This window comes from Thermobia domestica, chromosome 16 (genome assembly GCF_964235325.1).
Source record: "Thermobia domestica chromosome 16, izTheDome1.hap1.1, whole genome shotgun sequence".
NCBI lineage: Eukaryota > Metazoa > Arthropoda > Insecta > Zygentoma > Lepismatidae > Thermobia > Thermobia domestica.
The window spans coordinates 137,242,977-137,270,015 of NC_137469.1; the positions used below are offsets into that span (position 1 = coordinate 137,242,977).

Consider the following 27,039-nt stretch of genomic DNA (forward strand, 5'->3'; position numbering starts at 1 on the left):
ACTTACAAACTATGCTATGCATAGGTAAAGGATTTTTTTTTTTTAGAACGGTCTATGTCCATCTGTTCGTCAATCGGCAGGTATCACCAGGCCCGTATCCAAGGGGGGTCTAGGGGGGCCGGGGCTCCCTAAAATTTTCACGATAGGCTGGCAAATGAACTATAATATAGTGATGAACTATAATTTGGTTGGATCGCCCCCCCCCCAACTTCTACCGGGACCCCTACGTTTTTGGGTTGGCTACCAGCCTGGTTATAAGAGCTAGAACGGTAAGAAACAGCGATTTTTTAAAAAAATTCATTTGTTGTCCTATGGGACCGCAATGGTAGAGCGTTCACCTTTGGTGCATGGGGTCCTTGGTTCGATCCCAGCTCGCACCAAGTGAGCTTTCTAGTGGACAAACCCCGTGTGCGTCGGTTTTCTTGAGGTTCTCCCGTTTCCTCCCACTTTCATCATTCCACCATTTTATTCATTTCTGATCATCACTGTCTCCTTCAGACTAGCCGGCATAAAAGTGGGACGTAAAACCTAAAGATTTTATTTCATTTTTATTCATTTTTCATTCAGGTTTCTTTTCTCTCGACATTTAACGCTGTATTTGAATAGGAAGTGACAGAAAACAATTTCCACTTTCAATGTTCATCGCCATACAAGGGAAACGGTAATATATTGCGACAAGCGCTTTCTTGAAATCGATTTAGCTTCAATAAAAAATATTATCATCACTCGTTCTCTCTCTACTAAAACAGAGTATGGTAGAAATTTACTACTGCTACTTCCGTTTCCACATTGATTTTCATAGAGTAAAAACGGTAAAACACAGAGTGTAATATTTTATATATATAGGGCTACGTATGTTTTTAAATATAGATTCACTGTTCCAACAGTAAGTTTAATCTCGATCTTTATCCTTAAATTCAAACCAGAAGTGGTGGAAATCAGTGATGGAGTGGGTCGTAGGTCAACAGGATGTGACCCACTGTGACCCATCCCTTACTTTGACCACTAACCCACCGACCTGCTCTACTCAATGCATTGTAGACAACATCTTTTGAACACTGGTGAATTAGTTTACGTTTTACTTTCAAGACCTCCATTTTTCTTCCTTCTTTTTCATTTGTTTCTATTTACTTACCTGAGATGAGTATATCTAAGTGAGAAAAGAACTTCAGCCACTTTTGGATATTGTAACTGTAATGATAACAATAGGATTTACTAGTTGGCTTTCGAGACACAGTCGAATTTTATACTATTTTTTATTTTATTTACGTTGGCCTACTTTACTTTGATTTGAGACTTGCAAATTTCATCCTATTTTCCACTGAAAAGTATCTGTAATCAAATAAGCAAATAGTTATACAGGGTGTTTCAAAACAAACCGACAACGTCTGGGAGATAATTTCTGACACCAAGATTAGACAAAAAGTATAGACCAATTTGGGTGCACAAATGCTTTCTTTCGGAGTTATAGGTTGCTGAAAACATTAAACAATGAACTTTATAAATCCATAGTCACAAAACTATGGGACCTGCCGTAGTCGGGTCAAGACTTCACTTCGGAACTATTATGTGCCCTATCCAAATATCCAAGTTTCAGAACCTTGTGGTACTTCCGTAACAATTTTTATAGAGGTAATTGATGAGTACTCCAAATTACATGCCCCTAACTAAACACACATTATAAAAATTGTTTCGGAAGTATCGCAGGATTCTGAATCACGTATTATTGGATAACACCCATATTAGTTCCTTTTTAAATAGAACGGAATATTTCTTCCTCTAAACTGAACTGGACTGAAAACCAATACAAAAATTCTGTTGGGACTGCATCTCTGTACTTTCTCCACAGAAGAGCCTTTACTAACTTCTCATTTTAATGTATCCAATTAATTTGCTTTATTCATTATTAGGAAGAGGATTAAGTGAAAACACTCCATAGATTTTTTCGCAAAGTTTATCCATTAATTTAGTAGAAGTTTGTAGAGCATTTTGGTAGCATGATTAGTACTCTTAAGAACATTATGTGAACAATGTATGTGTGTTGTTACTGAAATTCAATATTTGTGGAACTCTTGATGCCTTTTGAAAGCAAACAATAGCAGCTTACTTTCGCCCGTTTACAGAAAGAGAATAAAAGGAGGAAACATATCAGTAAGAAATATTGATTATCATTAAAATTATGATGTAAGAATCAGAAATTTTTAAAGCATCTTTATATGCATGTACGTAAGAATTTTTAGTTACAAGACTGGAGTGATATGCTACTGGATATTATTATTATTATTACCCTGAAAGGTATGCAACTTCTTAATCATTATGAACCTAAGGTCCAGCGTACCGGCACTTTTATATATATATATATATAGACAGCATTGTTATGGAATCTGAGTTCAAATCAAAGAAATGCAATGATTTATTTATATTATCTCTTGTGTTTGTTAAATTTTACTATCTTGCAAAAGGTTTAAAAAGAAATTATGTCATGGAGTTAATTTACATTAATTGTGATTTCTGGTTTTTGTTATGAAACATGATACTGCAAGCTAGTATATTACATCAAAGGGACTTACATAACACGATTGTTAAATAACTATCACTAAATCAGCATTTTAATTTCAAAATTGTATCAGCGAATGTTTGTAATATTGTAAAATCTTTGTACTCATCTTTTCCAGTAATTTCTTAGATTGGCAGAATTTAAAATATCTGGAATTTTGTGCCCTAAAAATTTTAAAGTTTTTTGGTCAGCAGAATGTTCTTTCTAAACTGAAACTCTACATGCTGGCTGAGGCTGTTGCCGTCTGGAAATTTTTTTGAAATCTACAATCTCATGTTTTTCGGTCATATAAAATGTTTCCTTCAAAATTTAGGAAGAGTGCAGAAGACGCGGTCAGAGACGTTAGTCGTGTCTCCGAAGTAAAATCTCAAAAGTAACTTCAGAGTAAAGATAAATTGTCAAACAAGTTACATCTTAGGAGTATTACGCGCCTCGCAGTATGCGATTTGTAAATTATCATTTCAATGTTATTCGAGTTTGAATAATGTTTGAAGGATTTAAGAAAGATTTTTATGTGCTAACAATTTTTGAGGACATTTTATATCAGCCGAAGATAGAGTTGTAGACCAGGATCTTTGACGGGAAGGAACCAGCAGCACAACAGATATGACATTCTTATTTTGGCCAAATTCCTTTATCATTATCCTTCACATGATCAATCCATATTTCTGGAAACCTCAATTTTGTATGAACCTCTTCCTAATAAATCAAATTAACATGAACACAAAGACTTTACTAATTTTCGTATCAGCTTCAATAATCATTACTCTAATTAAATTTTGCTTGCAATTTATACAATTTCCGCTCAAGTTTTAGGAGCATATTTGAGAGAGAAGTTTCAGATATGTCTCTAGTTTGGTCTGGTTTTTACTCACATGCTACAATGCCCATACTCAAATAGAATTAAAGTAAGCCAGGCGAACAATATTATATATATATATATATATATATATATATATATATATATATATATATATATATATATATATATATATATATATATATATATATATATATATATATATATATATATATATATATATATATATAAACAATTTCCCCACATCTTTTTTTTTTTTTTTTTTAAGATTGTGCGCAATGACTTCTGCCCTTGCGTGTTGTAAGGTTTACTATTGTAGTAATGCTATGATAATTTGGTCTTAATTCCTCCTTTTTTCTTTCTATCATTGCAGCAAAAAAACATTGCCGCTCGGTTGGCATTGTGCACCAATCAACAACAGAAGATATTGACCCAATTTGTCTAGTCTGAAGGTATGTCAGAGACTTAAATTCAACTGAGAATGCGTGGACAATGGTCTATTGTACAGAAGTGTGAACAAGTAAATAGAAAAAGAGTGCCATATGAAGAAGGAGAAAACGTGTTTGAACTTCCATCACTTACTCAATCACTACAACAACCAAGGACAGGAAATTTAGGTCTCTCATTATGAGCTAAAATCCAGAGAGAAATTATAAAGTGGTAATACACAGGATCGCAAACGAAAAAGAAATTCAAGACTCAAACTTTCTCGGGAAAAGTGATATTAAACATGTCTTGGGACTGAAAAGGGCCTATATTGGAAGACTATACCAAACTATTCTGAGAAAGATGCGCAAAGTTAACAGTGCAATATGCAGTGATCTGATAGCCAGCAATTCGTACCTATAGCAAGATCTATTGTCGAAGACAGCAGTTTGTTACGTAATAATTGCCCTTTGTTCTTCCTTGGTGTAAGCTGCCAGCTGAGTGGCCATTTTCTCTCTGCAATACCACCTCAGGATTACCTTATAACATGTGAGGACACAACTTAGAGAGAAATATGGCAAAATTGTTCATATATACTGTACCGGGTGTCCCAGAATTCTTTCCCTGATTACAAACATTTATGAGGCATAAAATATGACACATAGACAAATACTTTTTATCTTGGATTGCAGGTAACATACTCAAGTTTGTGTACATACTTAGTGTTATTTTGTTTGGTACAGGACCCAGTGACGTTACAACAGCGGAATCGAACACTATTTGTAGAAACATAATACTCAAACCAGGAGAAAGCCCAATATATCCTCTGGTTTCACGAAACAGAGTCACCAAAAACAGTCCAGAGACAATTCCAGACGGTATACTATAGACAGCCACCAGATGTTAAAAGCATCAAGAAGTTTAAGAAAACGGACAGTGTCAGTGATCTCCCTAGAACAGGCAGGTCTAGGGCTAGTGCACAGGCAATTCAGACGGTGAGAGACGCTTTCATGAGAAGTCCCAAGAAGTCAGTCCATAGAGCCTTCATCCTCAGACATCAGTGCACCACACCCTACACAAACATCTTTTCCATGTGTACCAAGTAGTGCTCTCAAACGGGTCGGGTTGACCCGACCCGATCCGACTCGGATCGGGTCAGGTCAACTCGGGTCGGGTTGTCGGGTCGGGTCAGCTCGGGTCGGGTTGGGTCAATCGGGTCCGCTCGGGTCGGGTTCTCGGGTTGGGTCAATCGGGTCGGGTTATCGGGTCGGGTCACTCGGGTCAGCTCACTTTGGTCAACTGAGTTTAGGCTCTCAGTCAACTCGGCTGGAGTCGAAAGCTGCTGTTTTTCACTAGCTGCCTAATTAAAAATGGCAATTTTCAATTGATTTTATAGAAGCCATAAATCTATTTTGAACACTTGCAGCTAGTGTTTTTATGGTAAATGCTTATTTTTGTACTTGTGTGCACTTTAATTTGTAAATGTGGAAGATTGATTTTACCAATCGACTGTAATATTAATATCTACGCCAATATGGAGTCTGGATTTAGAACAAAACTAGAAGTTGTTTAATACGTTGCTGCCAAGGGTGAATTTTGTTGTTCACCGGTAGAGTGCCAAGCGTACTTACTTACATTATTCTTGTTTTGTTCATATTTTTTAAACATAATATTAATATTGAAACATAATCTAAGGCATGGTAGTGAATCCGCGTGCATAAAAGTTGGGGGTCCGATCGGACCTACGTGTGTTTATTTTGTTTATGGGCAAGAGGATAAATTACAGTTGAACTGGCAACTCTGTTAGAAAGTTATTTGTTTATTACTACATGTGCAGAAGTGAGAAATGTGGATATATTCATCTTGCTTTTAGTGCTAATAAGTAATATCTTTGTGCAATGAAAAACGAAGAAATATGCGCAGAACTCGATCTCATTAGTAATAGCAGTGTAGTGATCTAGACTTTTCTGAAAATTCAGCAAATGACAGGGACACTGACATCTTGTGAAAATAAATTAGAATAAATAATGAATCCATTGTTAAACTTTTTAACATGTCACTGAAAAAGCAAAACATAGGTCCGATCGGGTCTACAAAAGCATGCTTGTTACTTGGTATTTAGCGCCCCTAGCGGCGTTAATAATCAATATCAAAGACCAAAATCTACATGTGTAATAAAAACACTACAGTTCAATAACAGTAGAGACAGGATTTAACAATACAAGTACTCTAACGTCAATTCGACGAATTAGAAATTGTGGGTCCGATCGGACCTACAAGAACATTTTCTTAGATCACTTCAGTAGGTCCGATCGGACCCACATGGCAACTGACGTGTTAAGCAAGGCTAAAAGAAAGATTGGATATGGACGACCAAGCCCAAGCAGGGCTGCGGTGGCTCAGTGGTAGAGAGTTCATCTCTGGTGCATGGTGTCCATGGTTCGATCCCAGCTTGTGCTAAGTAGGCTTTGTGGTGGAGAAACGCCGTGTAGTGGGTTTTCTCGGGGTTCTGTTTCCTCCCACTTTCTTCATTCCACCATTTCATTCATTTCTCATGGTCACCGTATCCCTTAGCCTCGGTGCAGAATCGAGGGACCTTAAACTGAATATTTCATTTTATTTCACCAAGCCCAAGGACATCGATACAAGAACAAGATAAAGATTGGATATGCAACACGAAGTGCATAGTAATCTTGCTCTTGGCCTTGTTTTGGTGATCACCAAGTAGCGATGAGCATATTTTCTTGCTTTCCGTATAGTATGAAAGACCATAATCAAAATCACACTTGGTCTTCATTTGTACCGATGAGGCGAGCATTCTTGGCTCTTGTATAGCATGAAAGACCACCAAAATTACGAAATGCAGGACCAAGACTTGACTGCAAGACAAAAAATAAGACGCAGTATTGATGACCAAGACCCAGGGAGCGAATTGTTTGAATTTCATTTGTTGGGCTGAAAGTGATGAAATAAAATTAGTACTTTGTAATTAAATATCATACTGTATTTTTAAATTTTAAATTACAAAATTCATATTATGTATCTTCTTACGTGCAACTATGTATGCTGTAAAATACGTTTTAATTACCAAGAAAGAAAAATCAAAGTGGCACGGGTCCCGGAATCATAAGAACCTATTTTGGAATGAAAGTTGAAGGGTTGGAAGAAATCACAGGTGTTCTCCTGTTTCCTCAACCCTTATCATTGTAGCTAAACGATTTCCTTTTGTCTCCTCCAAGAGACTCTTGCTACTGCCTTCCGAGAAGACCTCCTGCCGTCCAAGCAGGTGAGAACACTGACCTTGAATAAAAATTTCGTCACATAGAACTAAAGCAAGAAAAAAAAAATTTCTCCCACGTCGGACATTGGTATGTTATAAAAAGAAATAACCAAACCTCGAAAGTGCCAAATATTCATTAAGATGCATATACAAATCCACCGCTTGATCTAACGTGTAAGACTTCGGTACACGTGGTCCGGGTTTAATTCCCAATGGGAGTGCATTTTGGCGTTCACCCAGTGTCGTGACCATAGTGCTCTTAAACGGATCGGGTTGACGCGACCCGACCCGTGACTCGACCCGACTCGGATCGTGTCAGCTCGGGTCGGGTCAGTCGGGTCAGGCTATTCGGGTCGGGTCAGTCGGGTCAGCTCGGGTCGGGTTATTCGAGTCAGCTCGGGTCGGGTTGTCGGGTCAGGTCAATGAGGTCGGATTACGGTTCGGGTCAGTCGGGTCGGGTCGGGTCAGTCAATTCGGGTTGGTCTTCACCCGACCCGACCCGTTGAGAGCACTAGTACCAAGTCCAGATCCTGCAATCCCTACAACCAACGGATTACAATGCTCGTTATGACTTTGCTGTTGCCACGTTGCCTGAGATTGAGCAAGATGTTGAATATCTGAAACGTGTTCTTTTCTCAGATGAGGCCACATTTCATTTGAACGGTGTTGTCAACCGATACAATGCTAGGATATGGGAGTTCGGGAATTCCTAGGCTGCGTTTGAGACAATCAGAGACAGCTCTAAGATGAACAACGTATTGTGAGGTCTTATACACAATAAAAGCAAAACACGTTTTTTCTTCGATGAAAATACGATCACAGTCAATATCTATAGTAATATGTTATAGTTATTTGTTGTGCCACAGATTCAAAATGTTCCGGATTTAATTTTCCAACAAGATGGTACGTCACCTTATTGAAGGTTAGATCTCCGTGCCTATTTGGGTACAACAATTTCATGAAGATGGATCGGGTATGATGGTCCCATCAACTGGTGTTCACAATCACCAGACATACCATTGGATTTCTTCCTTTGGGTTATGTTGTAGTGCCCCACTACGTGGGTTACAACAGTTAATTCTATGGCTTGATGTACAATCCACAGTTCATTTTAATGTTATGAAAGTTTGTTGTAAAAAGTTTAGAAATTTCTATTAAGTTTAATTAATTTTATCAGTAGTACTCGAATTCTATATATATATACCTAAGTTAATCTGAAAACATCATTATAAATAGACCATAAACACTCTTTAAGAAACTTATTCTCGGAAGTAAAAGAAGAAAACATTCTGTTATTGAATTAAACAAGGATCTTATAAAATAGAGGATCTGCCCCATATATATCTTCATCCTATTAAATAATGTCGCCAAAAAACAACCGAGCATCGGCACGTCTGATTGGCTACTTTCGTTTCCGCCACGTTTGTTCGCTCAAAACATTGTGATCCTATTGGGCGGAGTGGGCAGAGTAGGGGTGGCGAAACTGTGACGTATGGCTTCAAAATCTTATTGTAAGGGCAGATCCTCTATTTATAAGATCCTTGGAATTAAATACGTATTATATTCTGGAATTATCAAACTTCAACGAAATTTATAAAATTTCTGCTGATAAAGGATTGCAACGAAACAAATAATTGAGGAAATTCTATCTTCAGTGTGGAACCAGATAACATTGCCTGAGTATAGAATTGAGTGTTTTTGTAATAGAAAAACATGCCGAACACAATGATAGCTTAACTTTTTAGGCTTGAGGGTCCCATTCCCTCAACACCACCGAAGCCTTCAAACATGCCTTAATCTCCAGTCGCATAATTTTATCAAAATTATCAGTATTATATATACAATAAAAGGTGATAAACTTCCGTATTTCAATAAGTATTGTAGTATGCATTTTAAATTGATAGTACGTTTTTGATTATCACTGAATACGTCTATCCTGATATAGATCTCTTACAGGGTAGGTCAGGTCAGGAAATAATGGATGTGCTGGGGTGAGGTTTACCTTAAAACGAAAACCACGAAGATTCATGGGTATCGAAGCGAGTATATGCACATATAGAAATGAATTACGTACAGGTAGCTATTCTCCAGATTTTCTCGACATTCTTTAAGGCTGTCTAAAGAAACACAAATGTGTTTTCTTCGAATCTGAAATTATATTGAAATGGATATAGAAAGTAAAGTTTAATAATAAATATGAAGTAAAAGTGAATTACTTGGATATGACCGCAGAGGCATATCGCATCATATATGAGTAATGGATACTTACTTGTGTTTTCGTGGAGATAGTCCTGCTTATTAATTTGAGGAGAATAAGAACTAATTCACTTATGATGTGTATGTTATTGTTCTATCATCATACTTTCGTTCGCTATCGACTTTAACAGCCCATTTGGATCAACAAAGATAAACTTATTATCACTCATCATCGCACTTTTGTTACTAATAATATCAACAACTGCTTATACTGTTGCTACTGATCATTTTAGGAAAATTTATGTAAAACAACTTACCTCACATAATCTACTTTTTACTTCTCTACTACTAGTGTTCATAAATCAAATAACAATTATGGAAATTTTGTACATAAATGAGACTCGTCATAGAAGATACCTATCAAAGACGTTTATAGCCAAGAATTACATCAGAAATCGTTGATTATTTCCATTTGTTTCTTCTTTGTATTTGTTACTTGTATTAATATTAGTTTGGTGATAATATAATGTCGATACCATTCTAAATTTTGGTTATTGTCTATTAAGAATTTTTTGTTAATAATCTCTCAATAACGTGTCATGCTGCCTTCTGGATGTTGGCTCCAGTATGTCGTATTTAAGTTCCAATCCGATGTGTCACACTTGATATCAACGAATCAGGAATGAAATAATCTACAGATGCATGTTCTTACGATCCTCTCAAACAGAAGTTTTCCGTTGCGCAATACTAGATAGTTGAAAAGACAGGAGCTACATAGTGTGATGATCAGTAATACTACAATGTCAAGGACCAGGTTATCAAACACCAGTGAACGACATCGCAGCATTAAGGTGCAGAAATATTGAAGTCATAATATCCATCCTTCACGTAATGTTGACCAACACATGGATGGAATTGGAATATCGCCTGGATATCTTCGAACAAAGAAAGGATCACACGTAGAGTTTTATGTCCAGAGCTATGCCCTATTAGCTAAAGAAAGACGATAAGTAAATTTAAATTACAAAGGCAATACCACAAGTATGGTGTTTGTCGATATGACAGAGAGAGTGTGCCTGGTTTTTTAATTGTGTTGCCCACGAGACTATACGAGATGATAATACTTTTGTACAAGTTTTATCTCGACTTCATTCCCGGAAAGATTTCTCGGCTCATAAGTTTTGTACAGGTTTCGCCTCGTCTTGATTCTCAAAAACTTTATTCTCATCTTGTTTCGTAAATTTTTGTACAAATTTTATCTCAAATTAATTCTCGAAAATATTTCTCGTCTCGTAAATATTGTACAAGTTTCGTCTCGTCTTGATTCTCGGAAAGTTTTTTTCGTCTCGCCTCGTAAGAAGTTCTGTACAAATTTAATGTCGATTTGGTTCTCGAAGAGATTTCTCGTCTCGTAAACTTTATGCAAGTTTCATCTCGACTTGGTTCTCAAAAAGATTTCTCGTCTTGCCTCGTAAACTTCTGTACGTTTCATCTTGACTTTATTCTCGAAATGATTTCTCGTCTCGTCTCGTTTTCAAAATTTCTTGTCTCGTTAGGGGGAATTCTTGTACTTAATATTTTTGAAAGAAACTTCCCCTCACCAAAAACTAACTGGAGATGATGAATAAAATTATACTACTTACAGAACCTTGCTAGTTAACTCCAGTAATCCACATACAGTATATTAGGCTAATTAACATATATTTCACACGTAGGTATACTTAATGGATGAACTAATGGTTAATGGTATCCCTGATCTTGCACAGTTTATTAATTATGGTCTTTTCAAATCAGTGAAGTCTCCATATAAATATTCCAATGTGAAGTTTTTTTGTCTACACTTCTGTCTACTTCCGCCCCCCTCCCACCCACACACACAGTCTGATTTCCCGAAATTCAACACTTTAAGTTATTATCGTAAGGGTAAGTGGGAAGATGCCAGAACAGAGAAATAGTATGGCGAGACAGATGTTATAAAAAGATGACAAAAACAATATCAATCGGAATACAAATCTTGATTACACACCATAATTGATATGCATCAACTGGCTTAAACTTTGATTTGTTTTTCGTTGAGAGAGGTAATTATTTCACTATTGTTCCGCTGAAAATAACACAATTGACAACATTATATTATCCATCGTGTCTGTGGTTGTTATTAGCGATGAGACGCCCTTCACAGACTTACTTCCCACTGCATACTTCCCGCTTCACTTCACCATCTGCATGGTTATTACGTTCAGGTTTTGCGTCGCAACATTGTCCCTTTCGGTCGGTTAATGTTACAGGAAGCTAGTTATTGTGTCGTAGGTGGGAATAGGCGACACACATTTCACTCTATGTTTGCTGTTAGATGAGGTGAACCACGGAATAATCGATGCAGACGTTCCTTCCGTGTAGAAGTTATCTCGAGAGGCATTTGCTGTGACGTCACTCCCACCATCTCGAACTGAAGTCTGTGCAGCATTCCGAAAAGATGCTGAAATGGAAGTCACTAGTGTCAAAAAGAAGTTGTTGGCGAGAAGCTTTTCATAAGTGAAACAAGTAGAAGTGTCTGGATGTCCTGATTTTTTAAATTCGTGTTTACTTGTCCCGTGACGTCTGACGGAACCATTCAACCAGTTATGAACGCTAATGGTTGTTTATTTTTCTCTTGGTATTAGATTTTAAATTACGTTAAATGATATAACACTATCCCACCTTTGTGTCCATCTTCCACGTGTTGCGTATCAGTTGACATGAAAAGGGCGTGGAGTGCACTTAGCGCCCGTAGATTTAGCGCCCACATATAATATCGTATACTTAGCGCCCAGAAAATATTTGATGCTTATCAGTGTGCTAGGGTTGACCAAAGAGAGAACTAGTTTATATGTATAAATGTAGTTTCGTACTCAAATCATCTATCCCATCCCCTCTCTTTTGACGACTAAAGAACAAAAATTTTTCACTTGAAAGATCCTGCTATACTTCCTGCACAATTGTCATGTCACTTTTAAAACCCCTTAGGCAAGTTGAAAGAAATGTGTTCTTTTTTTCCTCTTCTGTTCATCACCGTCAGCTCTAACACTCTGACTTTTCATGTACATCTGTAATTACGTACAATTTAATTACGACTTAAGAGCATTACCATATCACCTATGAGATTTTCATATATGGATGTGAATTCATGTGCCAGCGTTATTTTAAAATTTATATAGTTTTAAATAATAATAATTACACGCACCTTAATGCAAATACTACTGCATGGAAAACAGCAATTATTTATGCACATTGCATAACTCCATTTCCTATCGTAAATACAGGGTGTCAAAAAATTCAAATGCCAAAATTTGCTGGGTAATTCTTTATATCAAATGAAAATAAAACGTTCTAATGAACATGTGTCAAGTGTTATAAGCCGCCCTAAACGCAATCAATCACATTTTAAACCCTAGTTTAAAAATAATGGAACATATCGTAAGTAGTTAAAGAAATTCGGCAAGAACTAGTATTTCCTCTATCTAAATATCCATACAAGGATACACTTTTAACCCTAGGACCACGGGCGGCGATTGGGGGGGGGCAAAGGGGGGCAGTTGCCCCTCCACTTTTTGAAATGACCCATTAATGTATATAGTTTCATTTGGAAATATAAAGTTTTGTATGTATTATTGGTTTATAGAATACAAATGGTGCCATAAAATATTTGCCGTTCCATGAGTACGTATTGGTTATCTTTCCGTGAAGTTAAGAAAGTACAGAAATTGCGTTTTAAAAATGCCACTAAAAATGGCCCAAAAATTAAGCTGTTGGAGCGACACAATTCGAGCGTACTTTCATTTCATCTTACAAGGGCTCTATATGTTAGTAAGCCGCTCTGGATCTAATTGAGATATCATTTCGCAAGAAAAGAAGTCCTTCACAAGTTATTCTTTAATTGCACAAAAATTGACAGTTCCTAAAACAGTTCTTTTCTTGAAAAATTGACAGTTCTTTTCTTCTTTCTTATAGTAAGGAATATTTTGATTTGATTTTTTTCAGTTTAACATCCTGTTCAGCAGCGAAGCTATATGAGACGTGAACTTAATGATTAACGTAGAGTCCGAACCACGTGAGCTCCCTCCGGGAATTGAACCCAGGACTCCCACGTCAAAGGTGCGTACGTTAACCGCTTAGCCACGAAGGAGCTCAGTAAGGAATATATAATTTTGCAGTGTAATATACGAGTTTAGGGGTGTACATATACAGTTTTCTTATACAATTAAATTTAGTAAATTCAACATAATTCTAGGTTTTAGGATTATTTTGTATAACTGGAATGTGGAGTGACTAAGTATTGTTGAGTTTTGATGTATTCCAAGAAAATGAAAACTGTATCTAATGGCAACGAACATGTTTCGGGAAGCTGCAAAAATATTTCTTTGAATGTCGTAGCATATGCTTGTAGTATTCACTGTCTTTCTAAGAGGAATAACACACATAATAACACGCGTGGAATTAAAAATATAAGTTGTTCATTAATTTCGAGTTTCAATATAACTTTTGCAGAACAAGCCTTATTATCCATTACTATGATTATTTGATTAATATTATCCTTTCTATTTATTTGTTTTGCAAATTTGTTATTAAATAGGTCCCTAATCAGATCACACAATTTTCCAGACAGAATTTTAAGATGCATGATTTTATGATTTTTTGATTTCATGAGCAAGGAATCAGATCTCTTCTTACATCTTCGTTGTATAAGAGTACAAAGAGTTAGTATCTTGTGTTGCTCTTGTCAATTTACGTAACAAAATATGAAACAAGATATACGGTATTTTAACTGAGAAAGATAGTTATACAGTTATACAGCCTTTAGTCTATATAACAGCCTCCTAATAGTTATACAGCCTTTAGTCTAACAAAGTGTTACAAGCAACCAGGAAAAGTAACATTGACATACAAATACTGTATGCAGATCATGTCTTGCCTCCCCACTTTTAACGTCCAACCGCCGCCACTGCCTAGGACTACCAAGTGAGTCCATTGCACTCGTACGCATACTTTCTTTAATAATTACTAAGGCTTAGTAAGTATTGAAATTCTATGACATTTCCCTGGTTGTGTTCTTGTATTATGTTATTTAAGTATTTTTTTTTCATTTCCGTGAGTTAAGTGATAGTTTTTAAAATTTATAGCATTGGGTGCCGAGTGGGTCCATTAAACTCGAGTCTTAATGAAGAAATATGAGTATAGATTCAGAATAGATTGGGATTGTGGCTCGTAGCGGAGTGAACGTTCTGATAATCTTCCATCTGTCCCAATGAAGTCAGATATAACATATTGCAACTTTATGTGTTATTATTTAGTTTGATTGATTTAATTATTTGCAATTTTGCTTATTTTAGTAGCAGCTTTTCTTTATTTATTCACTTATATAAGTCAATTGTCAGAAGCATAATAGTTGCTTTTGTCTATCAAACTGTATTAATTTTTCCATTGTATGCAGTTGCGTATCCAGGGGGAGTTTCCCGGGATATGAACTCCCAAGAACCAAAATTTTAAAAAGTTGCTAGAATAAAATCTAAATTTGTGCTTTCAGTCTCCACATTAACAAAAAAGTTTTCCGGAGTAGGACACTGACCCCCCGAATAAAAATCCTGGCTTTGCCACTGATTGTATGTGAAGTTTTGTTTATTGTTAGTGTGTTTTGATCATTGTACGTGGTAGACAAACAGATCACTAACAATACACGTCACTATTGATGGTAGAGGAGGAATATTTTTGGTAAATCAATAAACAATGAAGAAATTGATTCCCGACAGACGATAAGATATTAGCAGACTTATATACAAATGCAACTGAAGTTTCTTGTTCTGGTACCGATATTGAAATGAAACGTTGAGTAGTTTTCTTATCCAGAGGATTGGTTAGAAGTTTGAAGCGTAGCACCTATAGCTAATGCAAAAGCACGTGCTAATGCAAAAAGCAAAACTCCGGAGAAAAGCGATCCTACATGGGCTGCCTTATGTTTTGATGACAACATCGGCGCTATTAGAATAACTGATGATGAACTGTTCCTAATTTGTGAAGTTGCAGATTCTTCACACACTCTGCAAATATAATTTTATTCTTACATATAATATGACTGTAGACGAACAATTTCTCATTTTTTGGGTGCGCTGTCTCTTTTGACAATATATATCCAGTAAGATCACCCATTGCAAAACACAATGCACAACTATCCTGAAGTGATCACTTCTAGAGCGGGGAAAAAACTCAAAGTTATCATATATTACAACACAACAAAATCACACGTTCACACTAAAAATCATATGGCTCGCTGTTAGATTACAAAACAATGAACAAAATGGCCTATGACAGTATTTTACATAACTGATGTGGACTCAACACTTATGGTATTGTGTCATCAAAGCGTAATTTCAAACGAGAAACAGACATTAAAAAGTTTGAAATGCCGTAAATTCTTCATTTCGTCTGGTTAGCAGTTCGCCAACGTTGAGAAAAAATCGCGGAGAATGGAAGCTTCCCTGCATACTGAAGAGGAACAGTCTAAGAAATTCTCTCCAGCAAAGAGGGAGCACAAAACAAGAACTTTCTGCCGCAAATGCAAGCTACATGAATGTACTGACATGTAACATTTTCGAAGTGTAACACTCCGACTTTGATAAAATTTGGCAGGTAGATATTACACATGAAATAAACGAATACGTGTTTTTTCTTTTCTGGGGAAAACTGTTTTAAGGGTAAAAGCCTCCACCCAAAATTTGGAGAAATTTGAGGTCCGAAAGACAAGAAGAAGTTAGCCGGAGTGAATGAAATTGTGCACAGATATTATAAACGTTAAATGATGGAATATGTGTTTCGTATTTTCCTGGGAAAAATGGTTGGGTGGGGCAGAGACCCCTTCAAACCTTTGATCTCGAAATATCAAAAGCGCTAATAACAGTACCTCAAAAATGCCTACTGGACATGGAGAATTGTAACGAAACTATGTTTACATTTCATTACGATTTATCAAAGTGCTAATTAGTGTAGTGAAAAGTACCTAAAAAGACATGGAGAATTGTAAAACAATTACCTGTGACTAATTAATTTTTAAATTTTGTTACGCAGAAATAAGTTTTCTTCTTGCAAATTTCAATATTATACTTCTGAATAGTGTTTTACTTCATAATAAAACCTCCCTTTTGCAAAAATAAAAAAAATAAAAAAAATAAGTAATAATAATAATAATAATAATAATAATAATAAATAAAAATAATAAATAAATAAATAGGTTTGTATTTAGTTTTATGTCCCATGGTTTTGCCAGGTAGGCTAAAGAAGACTTGAATTTACTGATTATAGTGGAATCCGAACCACTTTGGTCATTCAATGCTCTTTCACCAGAAATCGAATCTTGAACCTCATACGCCAAAGGCTTGCGTTCTTGCCACTAGACCAGCGAGGAGGGATAAAACAAACATATATAGGAATATGTAAATTAAACTCACAACCAGACGTGGCTAGTGAGGGAAGTCGTAAGCCAAAGCGTTTCAGACAAGTCACACGAACACGAAGTACATACTGCAGCACTTGGGATAGGCGAATTTTTACAGGGAGAATGAGAAAGTCCGATTTCTATGGAATGGTGGACGGATTTGTTTTCCTTCTCTCTGACAAGGGTCAGAAGTGATGGATTACTTACAGCAAATCGTACCAGAAGAAACTGAAGAATTCCTAATTTATTTTGATCAACATTACGCATCAGGTAGTATCTGGAGTATGCGACTTTCATCTTACGGTGATCTTACGATTCAATTTCTTTGCTAGCCTCTTTTGTTTCCTCGCAACATACCCGTTCATATAGCAAAATTACAGAAAGAGACACGAACGAGTAAATTGATAGAAGCTTCGAATTTGAAATTCCAAAAGGTTGAACCTGTCCATCCTTCCTTGTGGATGGACATTACAAAAGGATGAGGCCATGGTTTCAACTGCATCGAACAAGAGCAGCGATATGACTTACCGAAGAAGAGGGTAAAATGGAAGACGACAAACCTTCAAAGGCGTTTGTTCAACTTAGTGATGGATTATTCTCAAAGAAACACCATACTCGTTGAATATCTGATTGGAATTGATTACTGCATAAGGCTGTAACTTCAGAGTATAATGTGTACAATAAGGTTCGTAGAGCGATTAACTTATTGGTTCGTAAAGCAACGTTCTTTTTATTATAGAACGTTACGTTGTTTTTCAGTGCTTGTAGTGTATGATATCAATTGCTTAACTATATAGATTTATATTACGCATAAAGCTGTGAAATATGTATCAGACTTAATGCGGATAGCTTGTTAGATTTTTTTTTCTGAAACTTTGTAATACCATATGATAATATGACTTTTTTCTTTTTTAGTATCAAACCCGATGTTGTTATATAGTCAGAGTTACCATATGACAGATTTTTACCGGGACAGTCCCGGTTTGGAAGCTCTTGAAATGAAATGAAATCGTTGGATTTTACATCCCACGATTAAGGAGATAGGAGTAGGATAGAGGAGACGGTGATTGTGAGAATGAATGAAATGGTGTAATGAAGAAAGTGAGAGAAAACGAGAGAACCCCGAGTTTATCCATGTACGCAGCGTCTGACTACCACAAAGCCCATTTGACGCAAGATGGGATAAAACCAGGGATCCTATGAACCAAATGTGAGTGTTTCTACCACTGAACCACCGTGACCTCCATGAAGACTCTTATCCCGGTGTTTCGCCAGTTTACATTTTGTCCCGGTTCTCAGTCGTGAGAATATGTTCACCGTTTTCTGTATGCCTTATCCTCATTGCGGTATTCTAGATTACGTCTGTTTTACATAGTTTTCACATTAAAAGCTAAATATGTAACCTTAGTTTACAGTACATTTAAATATTGTAGAGCATTGCATACCACGGAGTACAGTTACATACATGCATACATACACACACACACACATATATATATATATATATATATATATATATATATATATATATATATATGGTGCCTTCCATTTCAATTCAGGCAGAGCATGTACCATCACCATCTCAGATATTGTTGAAACTTTTTTTATAGCAACTAGACATGTTTTTAAGAGACCCATATTTTTTTGTTTTGTCGAAAAAAATTTTCCCGCCAAGTAATGGGCCACCAAAGACGGGGAGTACAATTTATGAATTGTAGAAGACATGGAAAATGGTCAACTTCGAAGCCTCACCATTCGGCTATGGAGACAGGTAAAGCTATAATTCTTGTTGTGGTATGTACATAGGGATATAAATAAACTATATTTTATTATAGTTTGGTTTGCGCATGCGTATCTTTTTGTACATAAATTAACAAATGAACGTAAATTTATCTGAAAAGTCGAAGTTTGCGAATTTTTTTCGAGCACTTCCGGTTCGAATTTTAAAATTCTGTTTTCACGGTTGGTAAGACCTGGTTACCCGCTTTCCGAAAAAAAATTTGTATCGCTTCTGTGTGCGACCGTTTTGTAGCAAAAAATTCGAGAAATTGTAAAATTTTCAAAAATCGCCATTTTTGGGCGCCATTTTCTCGAAAACACCATCTTTTAAAATTCTGAAAGTTTGTCAGATGGTTCAACTTTACATGAATAATAAACACACCAAATACCATTCTCGACCAATGCTTCATGAATTAACTGCAGCCTTTTAAAGTTAGCGAAGTTACGTTAACTTTGATGTCACAGTTAGCAACACTGGGAACAATAAAAGTGCAATGATTTGATGATGTTTGTGGTTCACATTCATTAAATGAAGAATAAAAGGTTTTCTTGACTGTTTTTTTTTTCATTATTTTGATCCAGAAGGCTCTCAAATAGTAAAATGGGCCTCCTCCTACTCCTCCGTTTTCTTAAACCGAAATAATCTGAGGTGGAAATTACGATTACGAAAAACACAAATTTTAAGTTTACTTGAAATGGCCATCCAATAAATTCTGATGATCTACAAAAAGCCTGAACTATTACCTCAATGATGATTTGGAATGCTCCAGATAAAGTCTCAATTAAGTGCGATGTCATTACAGTGATCGAAAAAGGGCAAAAAGTTAAAAAAAATCGAAACGTTTTCTTACGCGTTCCAAACAGAACAATCCCAACATAAGAATGGGTCACTCGGAATTTTACAGTATTCGACTAAAGTGGGTCAGTCCGCAACCTGCGAGGGAAGTGTGTATTGTGCAAATTTTAAGTTAGCTGCTACTGCGTTGCTACAAATCAAAGGTGCTGCCTGTATTGAAGCTGTCATGAGTGACCTATTTCCTTTAGTAGTATGATCCTAAGAAAATGACAACTGTCTTCTTCAAGAATGTGGTGAATGTCCTGGAATGGAAGGAGTAAGTGTGGAATCTTTAATTATTGATCCTGATAAAAATGAAAGTGTTACGTATGCCATATGGAAAAACAATAATCTCGTTAAAAAAACTGACACTTTCTGTTTTCGTATCGTACATTGCTTGTTTAACTGTAAGAATTGTAATTCATGACTACATCAAGAATTAATTGCTACCGAAAAGCACCATATAAAATTTCAAGATACAAATTCTATTTTACTTCATGTGGACTTCACTGAAAACTGGACTGTTATTCTGCAAAGTGAAATTCAGAGTTATCACCGGAATATGAAACACCTGACAGTTTTGTTGTAATAAACGACGATAAAACACACGATTCGGCTCATATACTCATAACCATAGACAAGATTCTAAAAATACTCGAAGAAAAGCGAAAAAAGGTTTGAATACGAGAAAATAAGTGTCTACAATTTCCCAAACCGTGTCAGTGATTTCTGATGGTGCTGCATCCCACTTTAAAAATCGATTTAAGATGTTCGAGATGCAGACAGGTCCAATAAAGCAGTGGTTTTGCAGTGAAACCGGCCATGCATGGTCTCTGCGACGGTATTGAGGGGGGTGGGAGGTGTAAAGAATGTGGCAACGTGGCATAACCTTAGGCAAATACAGATACACAGTATTAAAACCGCAGAAGCAAAAAATGAAATGAAATCTTTTAAGTTTTACGTCTCACGTTTTCTTTGCCGGTTAGGCTAAAGGAGACTGTGATTATGAGAAATGAATGAAATGCAGTAAGTGGGAGGAAACGGGATAACCCCAAGAAAACCCACGAGCACGATGTTTGTCCACCACAAAGCCCACACAGCACGATCTGGGATCGAACCAGGGACCCCAAGCACCGGAGATGAACGCTCTATCACTGAGCCACCGCGCCCCCACTAAAACCGCAGAAGAATTCGTGAGTATAGTGCAAGTACAAACTCCGGGTATTACTCTCGTTTTGTTGCCTGGAACTGAATTCGACGACTTCCGGAAGAAAAAAAAGGGAAAGTATGCGACCGGTAACTGGTATTCAACGAAGTCATCTTTGGCTTTCGGAAAATGGCGAAGTTTTTATGGCAGTAATGGGTCACCATGAACTAACTTCATGCTTTCCCCAAAATCGAACTTCTGCAATTCAAAGTATAGATTTAAGAAATCTGCAAAAAGGAACTTTTGTTGCATACATATATGTATGATAACCAGTGGTGCGTAGCAGAAATATTATGAATAAATCATGACTTACGTAAAGTTGAAGTGCTGTTTATGCTTCAACATGGACGTCAGCATTTGTGACTATAGACAATGTGCTACGCAGAGGCGGATCCAGGACGGACTTCTGGAAGGGGAGGGGGGTATACTGCTACTTAGAGCTACGAGCTCCAAACTCTGAGATCGCTTTTATTTATATTTAAAATAAAAAAAAGTTTCTTCCCCCTAGATCCACTCCTGGACAAGTTGTGAGTGAGCCAACACCTATGGAGCACCTGCACGGTTACATGCTATTAGACACCAATCAAGCAAATGATTGGTCCATGTAAAAAATAAAAAAAATCAGTGAAATTTTGTTTCCGAAGACCATTTTAGATAAGTGAACTTGAAATTTGTGCGTTTCGCAATCGTAATTTCCACCTCAGATTATTTCGGTGTAAGAAAACGGAGGAGTAGGAGGAGGCCCATTTTACTATTTGAGAGCCTTCTGGATCAAAATAATGAAAAAAAAACAGTCAAGAAAACCTTTTATTCTTCATTTAATGAATGTGAACCACAAACATCATCAAATCATTGCACTTTTATTGTTCCCAGTGTTGCTAACTGTGACATCAAAGTTAACGAAACTTCGCTAACTTTAAAAGGCTGCAGTTAATTCATGAAGCATTGGTCGAGAATGGTATTTGGTGTGTTTATTATTCATGTAAAGTTGAACCATCTGACAAACTTTCAGAATTTTAAAAGATGGTGTTTTCGAGAAAATGGCGCCCAAAAATGGCGATTTTTGAAAATTTTACAATTTCTCGAATTTTTTGCTACAAAACGGTCGCACACAGAAGCGATACAAAATTTTTTTCGGAAAGCGGGTAACCAGGTCTTACCAACCGTGAAAACAGAATTTTAAAATTCGAACCGGAAGTGCTCGAAAAAAATTCGCAAACTTCGACTTTTCAGATAAATTTACGTTCATTTGTTAATTTATGTACAAAAAGATACGCATGCGCAAACCAAACTATAATAAAATATAGTTTATTTATATCCCTATGTACATACCACAACAAGAATTATAGCTCTACCTGTCTCCATAGCCGAATGGTGAGGCTCCGAAGTTGACCATTTTCCATGTCTTCTACAATTCATAACTTGTACTCCCCGTCTTTGATGGCCCATTACTTGGCGGGAAAATTTTTTTCGACAAAACAAAAAAATATGGGTCTCTTAAAAACATGTCTAGTTGCTATAAAAAAAGTTTCAACAATATTTGAGATGGTGATGGTACAATTTTATATTTTTTTGCCTGAGTTGAAATGGAAGGCACCATATATATATATATATATATATATATATATATATATATATATATATATATATATATATATATATATATATATAACTACGTTTCTGCGTTTCCCCCTTTCCCCCGGAGGTTATGATTCATTGAAGCGTCATAATCAGTGCTATTGGCTGGTCTCTCTGTCTCTCTCTCGCTCTTTCTCTCTCCCTCTTCATAACAGTTTTACTTAGTGGACGCTAAGTACACGGAACATGGATGTAAGAAAATAACAGGAATTAACGACCTGTGGAAAGAGTGGTAAAATGAACTGGACATCCCTGATTGTGAGATAAAATCAATATAAAATTCCTTCTGTGAGCCAGAAACACTGGGCGCTAAGTCTACGGGCGCTACGTGCACGGAACCGAAAAGGGAATACTGGAGGAAGGAGGTTTTTCAGTGAATCTCCATTTAAGAGGGTTGTCATATTTCAAAAATGAAAATCTAAGACGCTACTAAATTACGAGAATCTTTGAAATGCTTAAAATGAAAAGAAGTGTTATATACTAATTTACTTTTTTCCATTAAATAGAGTTGTTCAAGTATTACGTAATCACATTTTTAGTCATTTTAGTAGATCTTCTCCCCCCTAGTTAAGCAAATGTGAGCAGATTTACTCTCTTCCCCCTGGTAAGCTTTTTTTTTTTTTTTAATTTCTCAGGAACTGCTATGTTTCGTGGCTTTCAGAGTCTGCTTTAGCTCATTCAAGATATATTTTCTTTCACACTTTTTGTCTGTTCGTGATATGTACCTATCCTGTCCTCCCCCCCAAAAAAAACTATGGTATTCCCTTCCTTTCTTCTTCGCTGAAATCCGGGACATTTAAGCGTCCTGAGAAATATTTTCGGGTCGCCGGGACGCAGATCTCGATTTCGTGACGGTCCCGGCGACGATTCCGGGACAAATGGCAACCCTACTATTTAATGATTTTTTAAACAGAGATTTAACACGTTGTTGAACTTGTACAAATACTACTCAGAGGTAATTTTATATAGAACAAACAAACAATCAAACGAAATATGCAATGCTTCTGTATTACTTTGTGAAATGATTAATGTTATTATATTTATCGTTCTTGAAAATTTAATTATACACAATAGGAATAATTTATTATAAATTAACAAATAAAAGTAATTACGTTAACATTCAATGGCGTTGTATTTTTTTTTGTTTAGTTCAACACAAACAATAGTAATGTAATTAAACGTTGCAAGTGTGCTGAGTGGATTTTTTTTTTCTCCACTGCTATTAAAACATTTGAAATTTCCCTTGTTTACATTGTATTTGAATAATGTTGCTGGGTAATGGACTTTTGTGTGTAAATAAACGACATGTTCATAATTTTTTACTTATTTATTTATTTATTACTAGCGTCAGTTACCCATTTCGCTGGGTTAAAATAAGAAACAATAGTAATAGGTTCCCTTACAGCAGAAGCTAGTTCTCCGGAAATACCCGAGATGTCAACTGTTGCTTCCATTGGAAATAGAAACAATTTTCCAGCAACTTTTTTCTCCTTTCTAAACGCTCCATCCCTTTGTTCCCTTAAATAGCCTCCAGCCCTTTTTTCTAACCTTTTATTTCTTTTACTGATATTTATTAAAATTTTACTCTACAGTCAATCCACGATGATCGGAAAATTTACTGTTCCTTGTGCAAGAATTTTGACAAAATCAAGCAGTTTCTTCTTTCTCTGGATCCAATTGATGTAAGTACAATTTCCAAGACACATCGATTTCTTTAACCAGAAAACACTTATAATTTGCAGAGAAAAGTATTTCCTTGTTGAGTTGAATTTATTTACCGTCTCTTTCAGCAGCGAGGCTATATGAGAGGTGAATCTGCGGCTTAACGAGGGATCCGAACCACATGAGCTCTGCCAGGAATCGAACCGGGATCTCTCACGCACGCATCTACGGTTACATACTTGTGACGGCTGCCATTAAAAACTTGGCAAAACAATCTTTAGGCAAAGAGCAATGGGTCATCTACTTTTGTCAGGACACAGTTAAATTGTTTTGGCAAGAGAAGCACTGAGACTGGTCTTGAGAAGAATCCAAATATTGTCAAATTTCCAATGTTTACAGAGTTCCCCTTCCGAAAAATATGAGTTTGTCCCACTTGTAGGATTATTAGATCTTAACGTTTTCTCTGTTAAGTTTTACGTTTTCCTGGTACGTTTTATTTATAGGTTTTTATTTTTCCCGTAAAACCATTTCTTTCATTTTTTTAAAAAAAATAAATATAATAAATTATAGTCTTGGGCATTTTTAAACGTATTTTTTTTTTAATTAGTGCGATTGCAAATATATCACACACTGTTAACAACGTTACCCACCAATGTAACTTATTATTCAGAGAGAAAATGCTAGTTGCGTTTTCATCCTCTATCTAACTAGCACTCCAATCTTACATTTAAAAATAATTTCATTTTTAGCATCTTAGTCTCCGTCTGTCAACGCCGTTTCGATTTATCACATTTCGATCGATCAATTGGATACCAAGTGCCCTATCCAAAGAATGAAAAAAAAAAAAAAAAAGAATTTTAGGAATGATAAAAACAAATGTATCAAACTGTGATCTTGGCCAATAATTAGTTTTTAGATCAGGAGCCTCAAAATTTTTGCACGGTCCCTGAATCGAGTTTTCGGATTTTCTACGGAATAAACACGTGATAGTTTGGGTTCGGCTACACTATATGTAGTTCTCCAGATATAAGGCGTACAAGAACATTTTTGACTGAAATACATTGGATCTTTTGATCCAGAGGACTAACGCCATCACTCACTTCTTTATATGCTCACTTCTTTGAGATGATTTTGTAAAGCTTTGGTTTTGGTTGCTAACCAGGCCCGTATCCAGGAAGGGTGTAGGGGGGGGCACCCCCCTAAATTTTTGCTTGCCCCCTCTAAACTTTTCACGGTAGGCTTGCAAATGAACTATAATAAGGTGATGAACTATAATATTGTTGGATCGCCCCCCCCCCTAACTTCAACTGGCACTGAAGTTGAATTTTTTCTTCTCAAAAGTTTCAATTTTAAATGTAGGCCACTTGGCTTACAAACAGTTCATATATTGATGTCAGGAACACAAGTTACTGTGAACTAAAAAAAAAAAAAAAAAAAAAAGCAGAATATGTCAGGAACAAAAGCTACTATGAACTAATAAAACCAGAATATACTGATGTCAGAAACAGAAGCTATTGTGAACCAATAAAACCAGAATATACTGATGTCAGAAACAGAAGCTATTGTGAACTAATAAAAGCAAAACTGCAATTGTTTGTGAATTTACAAGACGTTTTAACTCCCAATAAAAACGCGTTACTACATTAATATGACTTCATTAGTTACTTTGGGTTGGATTATATTTGAGTTTAGCGTCCCTTGTAGTAAAGCACGTATTTGAGACATGAACCTACAGCTGAATGTGTGATTCAAAGCATATTAGTTCCTCCCGGAAATCGAATCCATGTCTCCCGCGCGGAAGACGTGTACGTTACGAGGGATCTCTCATTAGTTAGCGTTAGTAACACCAGTCTTTCAAAGGGAAGTTGCTATCGATATTTTATGATTATAAAAGAAAGATCGGAACCCGGAAGAAGAAAACTCTTACAATGTAACCTGCCACTAATTTCTCTTCTATTTTAAGACACCCACGGGAAAATTTATGAGATACAAAGACACGAATTGATAAAATAAAAAGGCTATTTGTTATACTGTTATCAAAGTGCTCTCTTAAATAAGAAACTTCTACGTTATTTATCTTTCAGTTCTAGAAGTCAAAAGTTTGTTGACCTCCAGTCTGATACGATTTCAATCTATACAATATTTATACGTCACATTGTTTATGGATTGAAGTAAAGAACATACGTAAGCATATACTAGAATATTGACGATTAAAATTTATGTAAACTTCTTGTTCTTACCTCTCCCCTAGTCAGCCAGCCATGTGACGAGTTTTCACTCTGAAGCTGCACTACGTAAACCACTGTTGATTTATTAGTTGGCTCCGTCCACTGCATAATCAACGTTGCATTGCCTTCTTTCCAGATATCTCTACATATCAATTCTGGTTTGTTCACATGGCCTCTCTGTTTACTCTGCGACACTGGTTCTGAAACATTCAAGAACAGAGGAAAATCAATTAAATCAGTATAAAAGTCATAAGCCAAAATACAGATGCAAAAAAGGCGACTATTTTTTTTTGGGGGGGGGAGAAGAGGGGAGATGAAAGGCTTCTTCCCATAAAAAGGAAGTTTTAAGGAAAACGGAAATTTTCTCTTTCTTTAAGATGATTTGCTTCTTCAAGTACCATCTTTGTTTTTCCGTAGTGGATTCTACAATTAAAAAAAAAAAAAAATAATAAAGCATTCTCTTGTGTGAAAGAAACATTCTCAAAAATGAAATACAGGTATACAAAAATATTTACAGATCAAAGGTAACTAATGAACATTTTAAATTGCAGTTGATAATTTTAACTAGTAAACTTGATCCACAACTGCCAATGATTGTCAGTGGAAAGTTACAGCTTTACCTATGTATGTGACTTATTCTGTTTTTGGAATAAATCTCATATCTTTAATTACAGTTAAAATATTCAATTTCATTGTGTAAGTTATTGTGTTTGATAATTGGTTGCATAAGAATAGGCTTGCCATGTTTTTTTGTTGACTAACCGGGACACTAAAAGGGAGGATTAAAATGCACCACAATGATTATTGCATTGCTACTTTTTCTATTGCAGTATCGGGTACGTCTATACAGTATTGGGATCTCCAATTAAAGCTAATTCCAAAGGGCTTGCCAGCCATCTGTCGGCTACAGACATGCAATAGAGCAGTGCTATTAAACAGTCTTTTT

The 27,039-nt window shown here is 36.1% G+C and overlaps 1 protein-coding gene across 1 annotated transcript in view; it reads right to left on the reverse strand.

Moving 5' to 3' along the window:
* LOC145673452 (tyrosine-protein kinase receptor torso-like) overlaps nt 1-26,321 on the reverse strand; it is a 292,790-nt gene extending 266,469 nt beyond the window's left edge. The window contains exon 1 of the mRNA XM_081743164.1: nt 26,106-26,321. Coding sequence (XP_081599290.1) covers nt 26,106-26,201 — 96 coding nt within the window. The 5' untranslated portion in view covers nt 26,202-26,321. The remainder of the gene's footprint in view (nt 1-26,105) is intronic.
* Between the last annotated feature and the right edge of the window lie 718 nt (nt 26,322-27,039).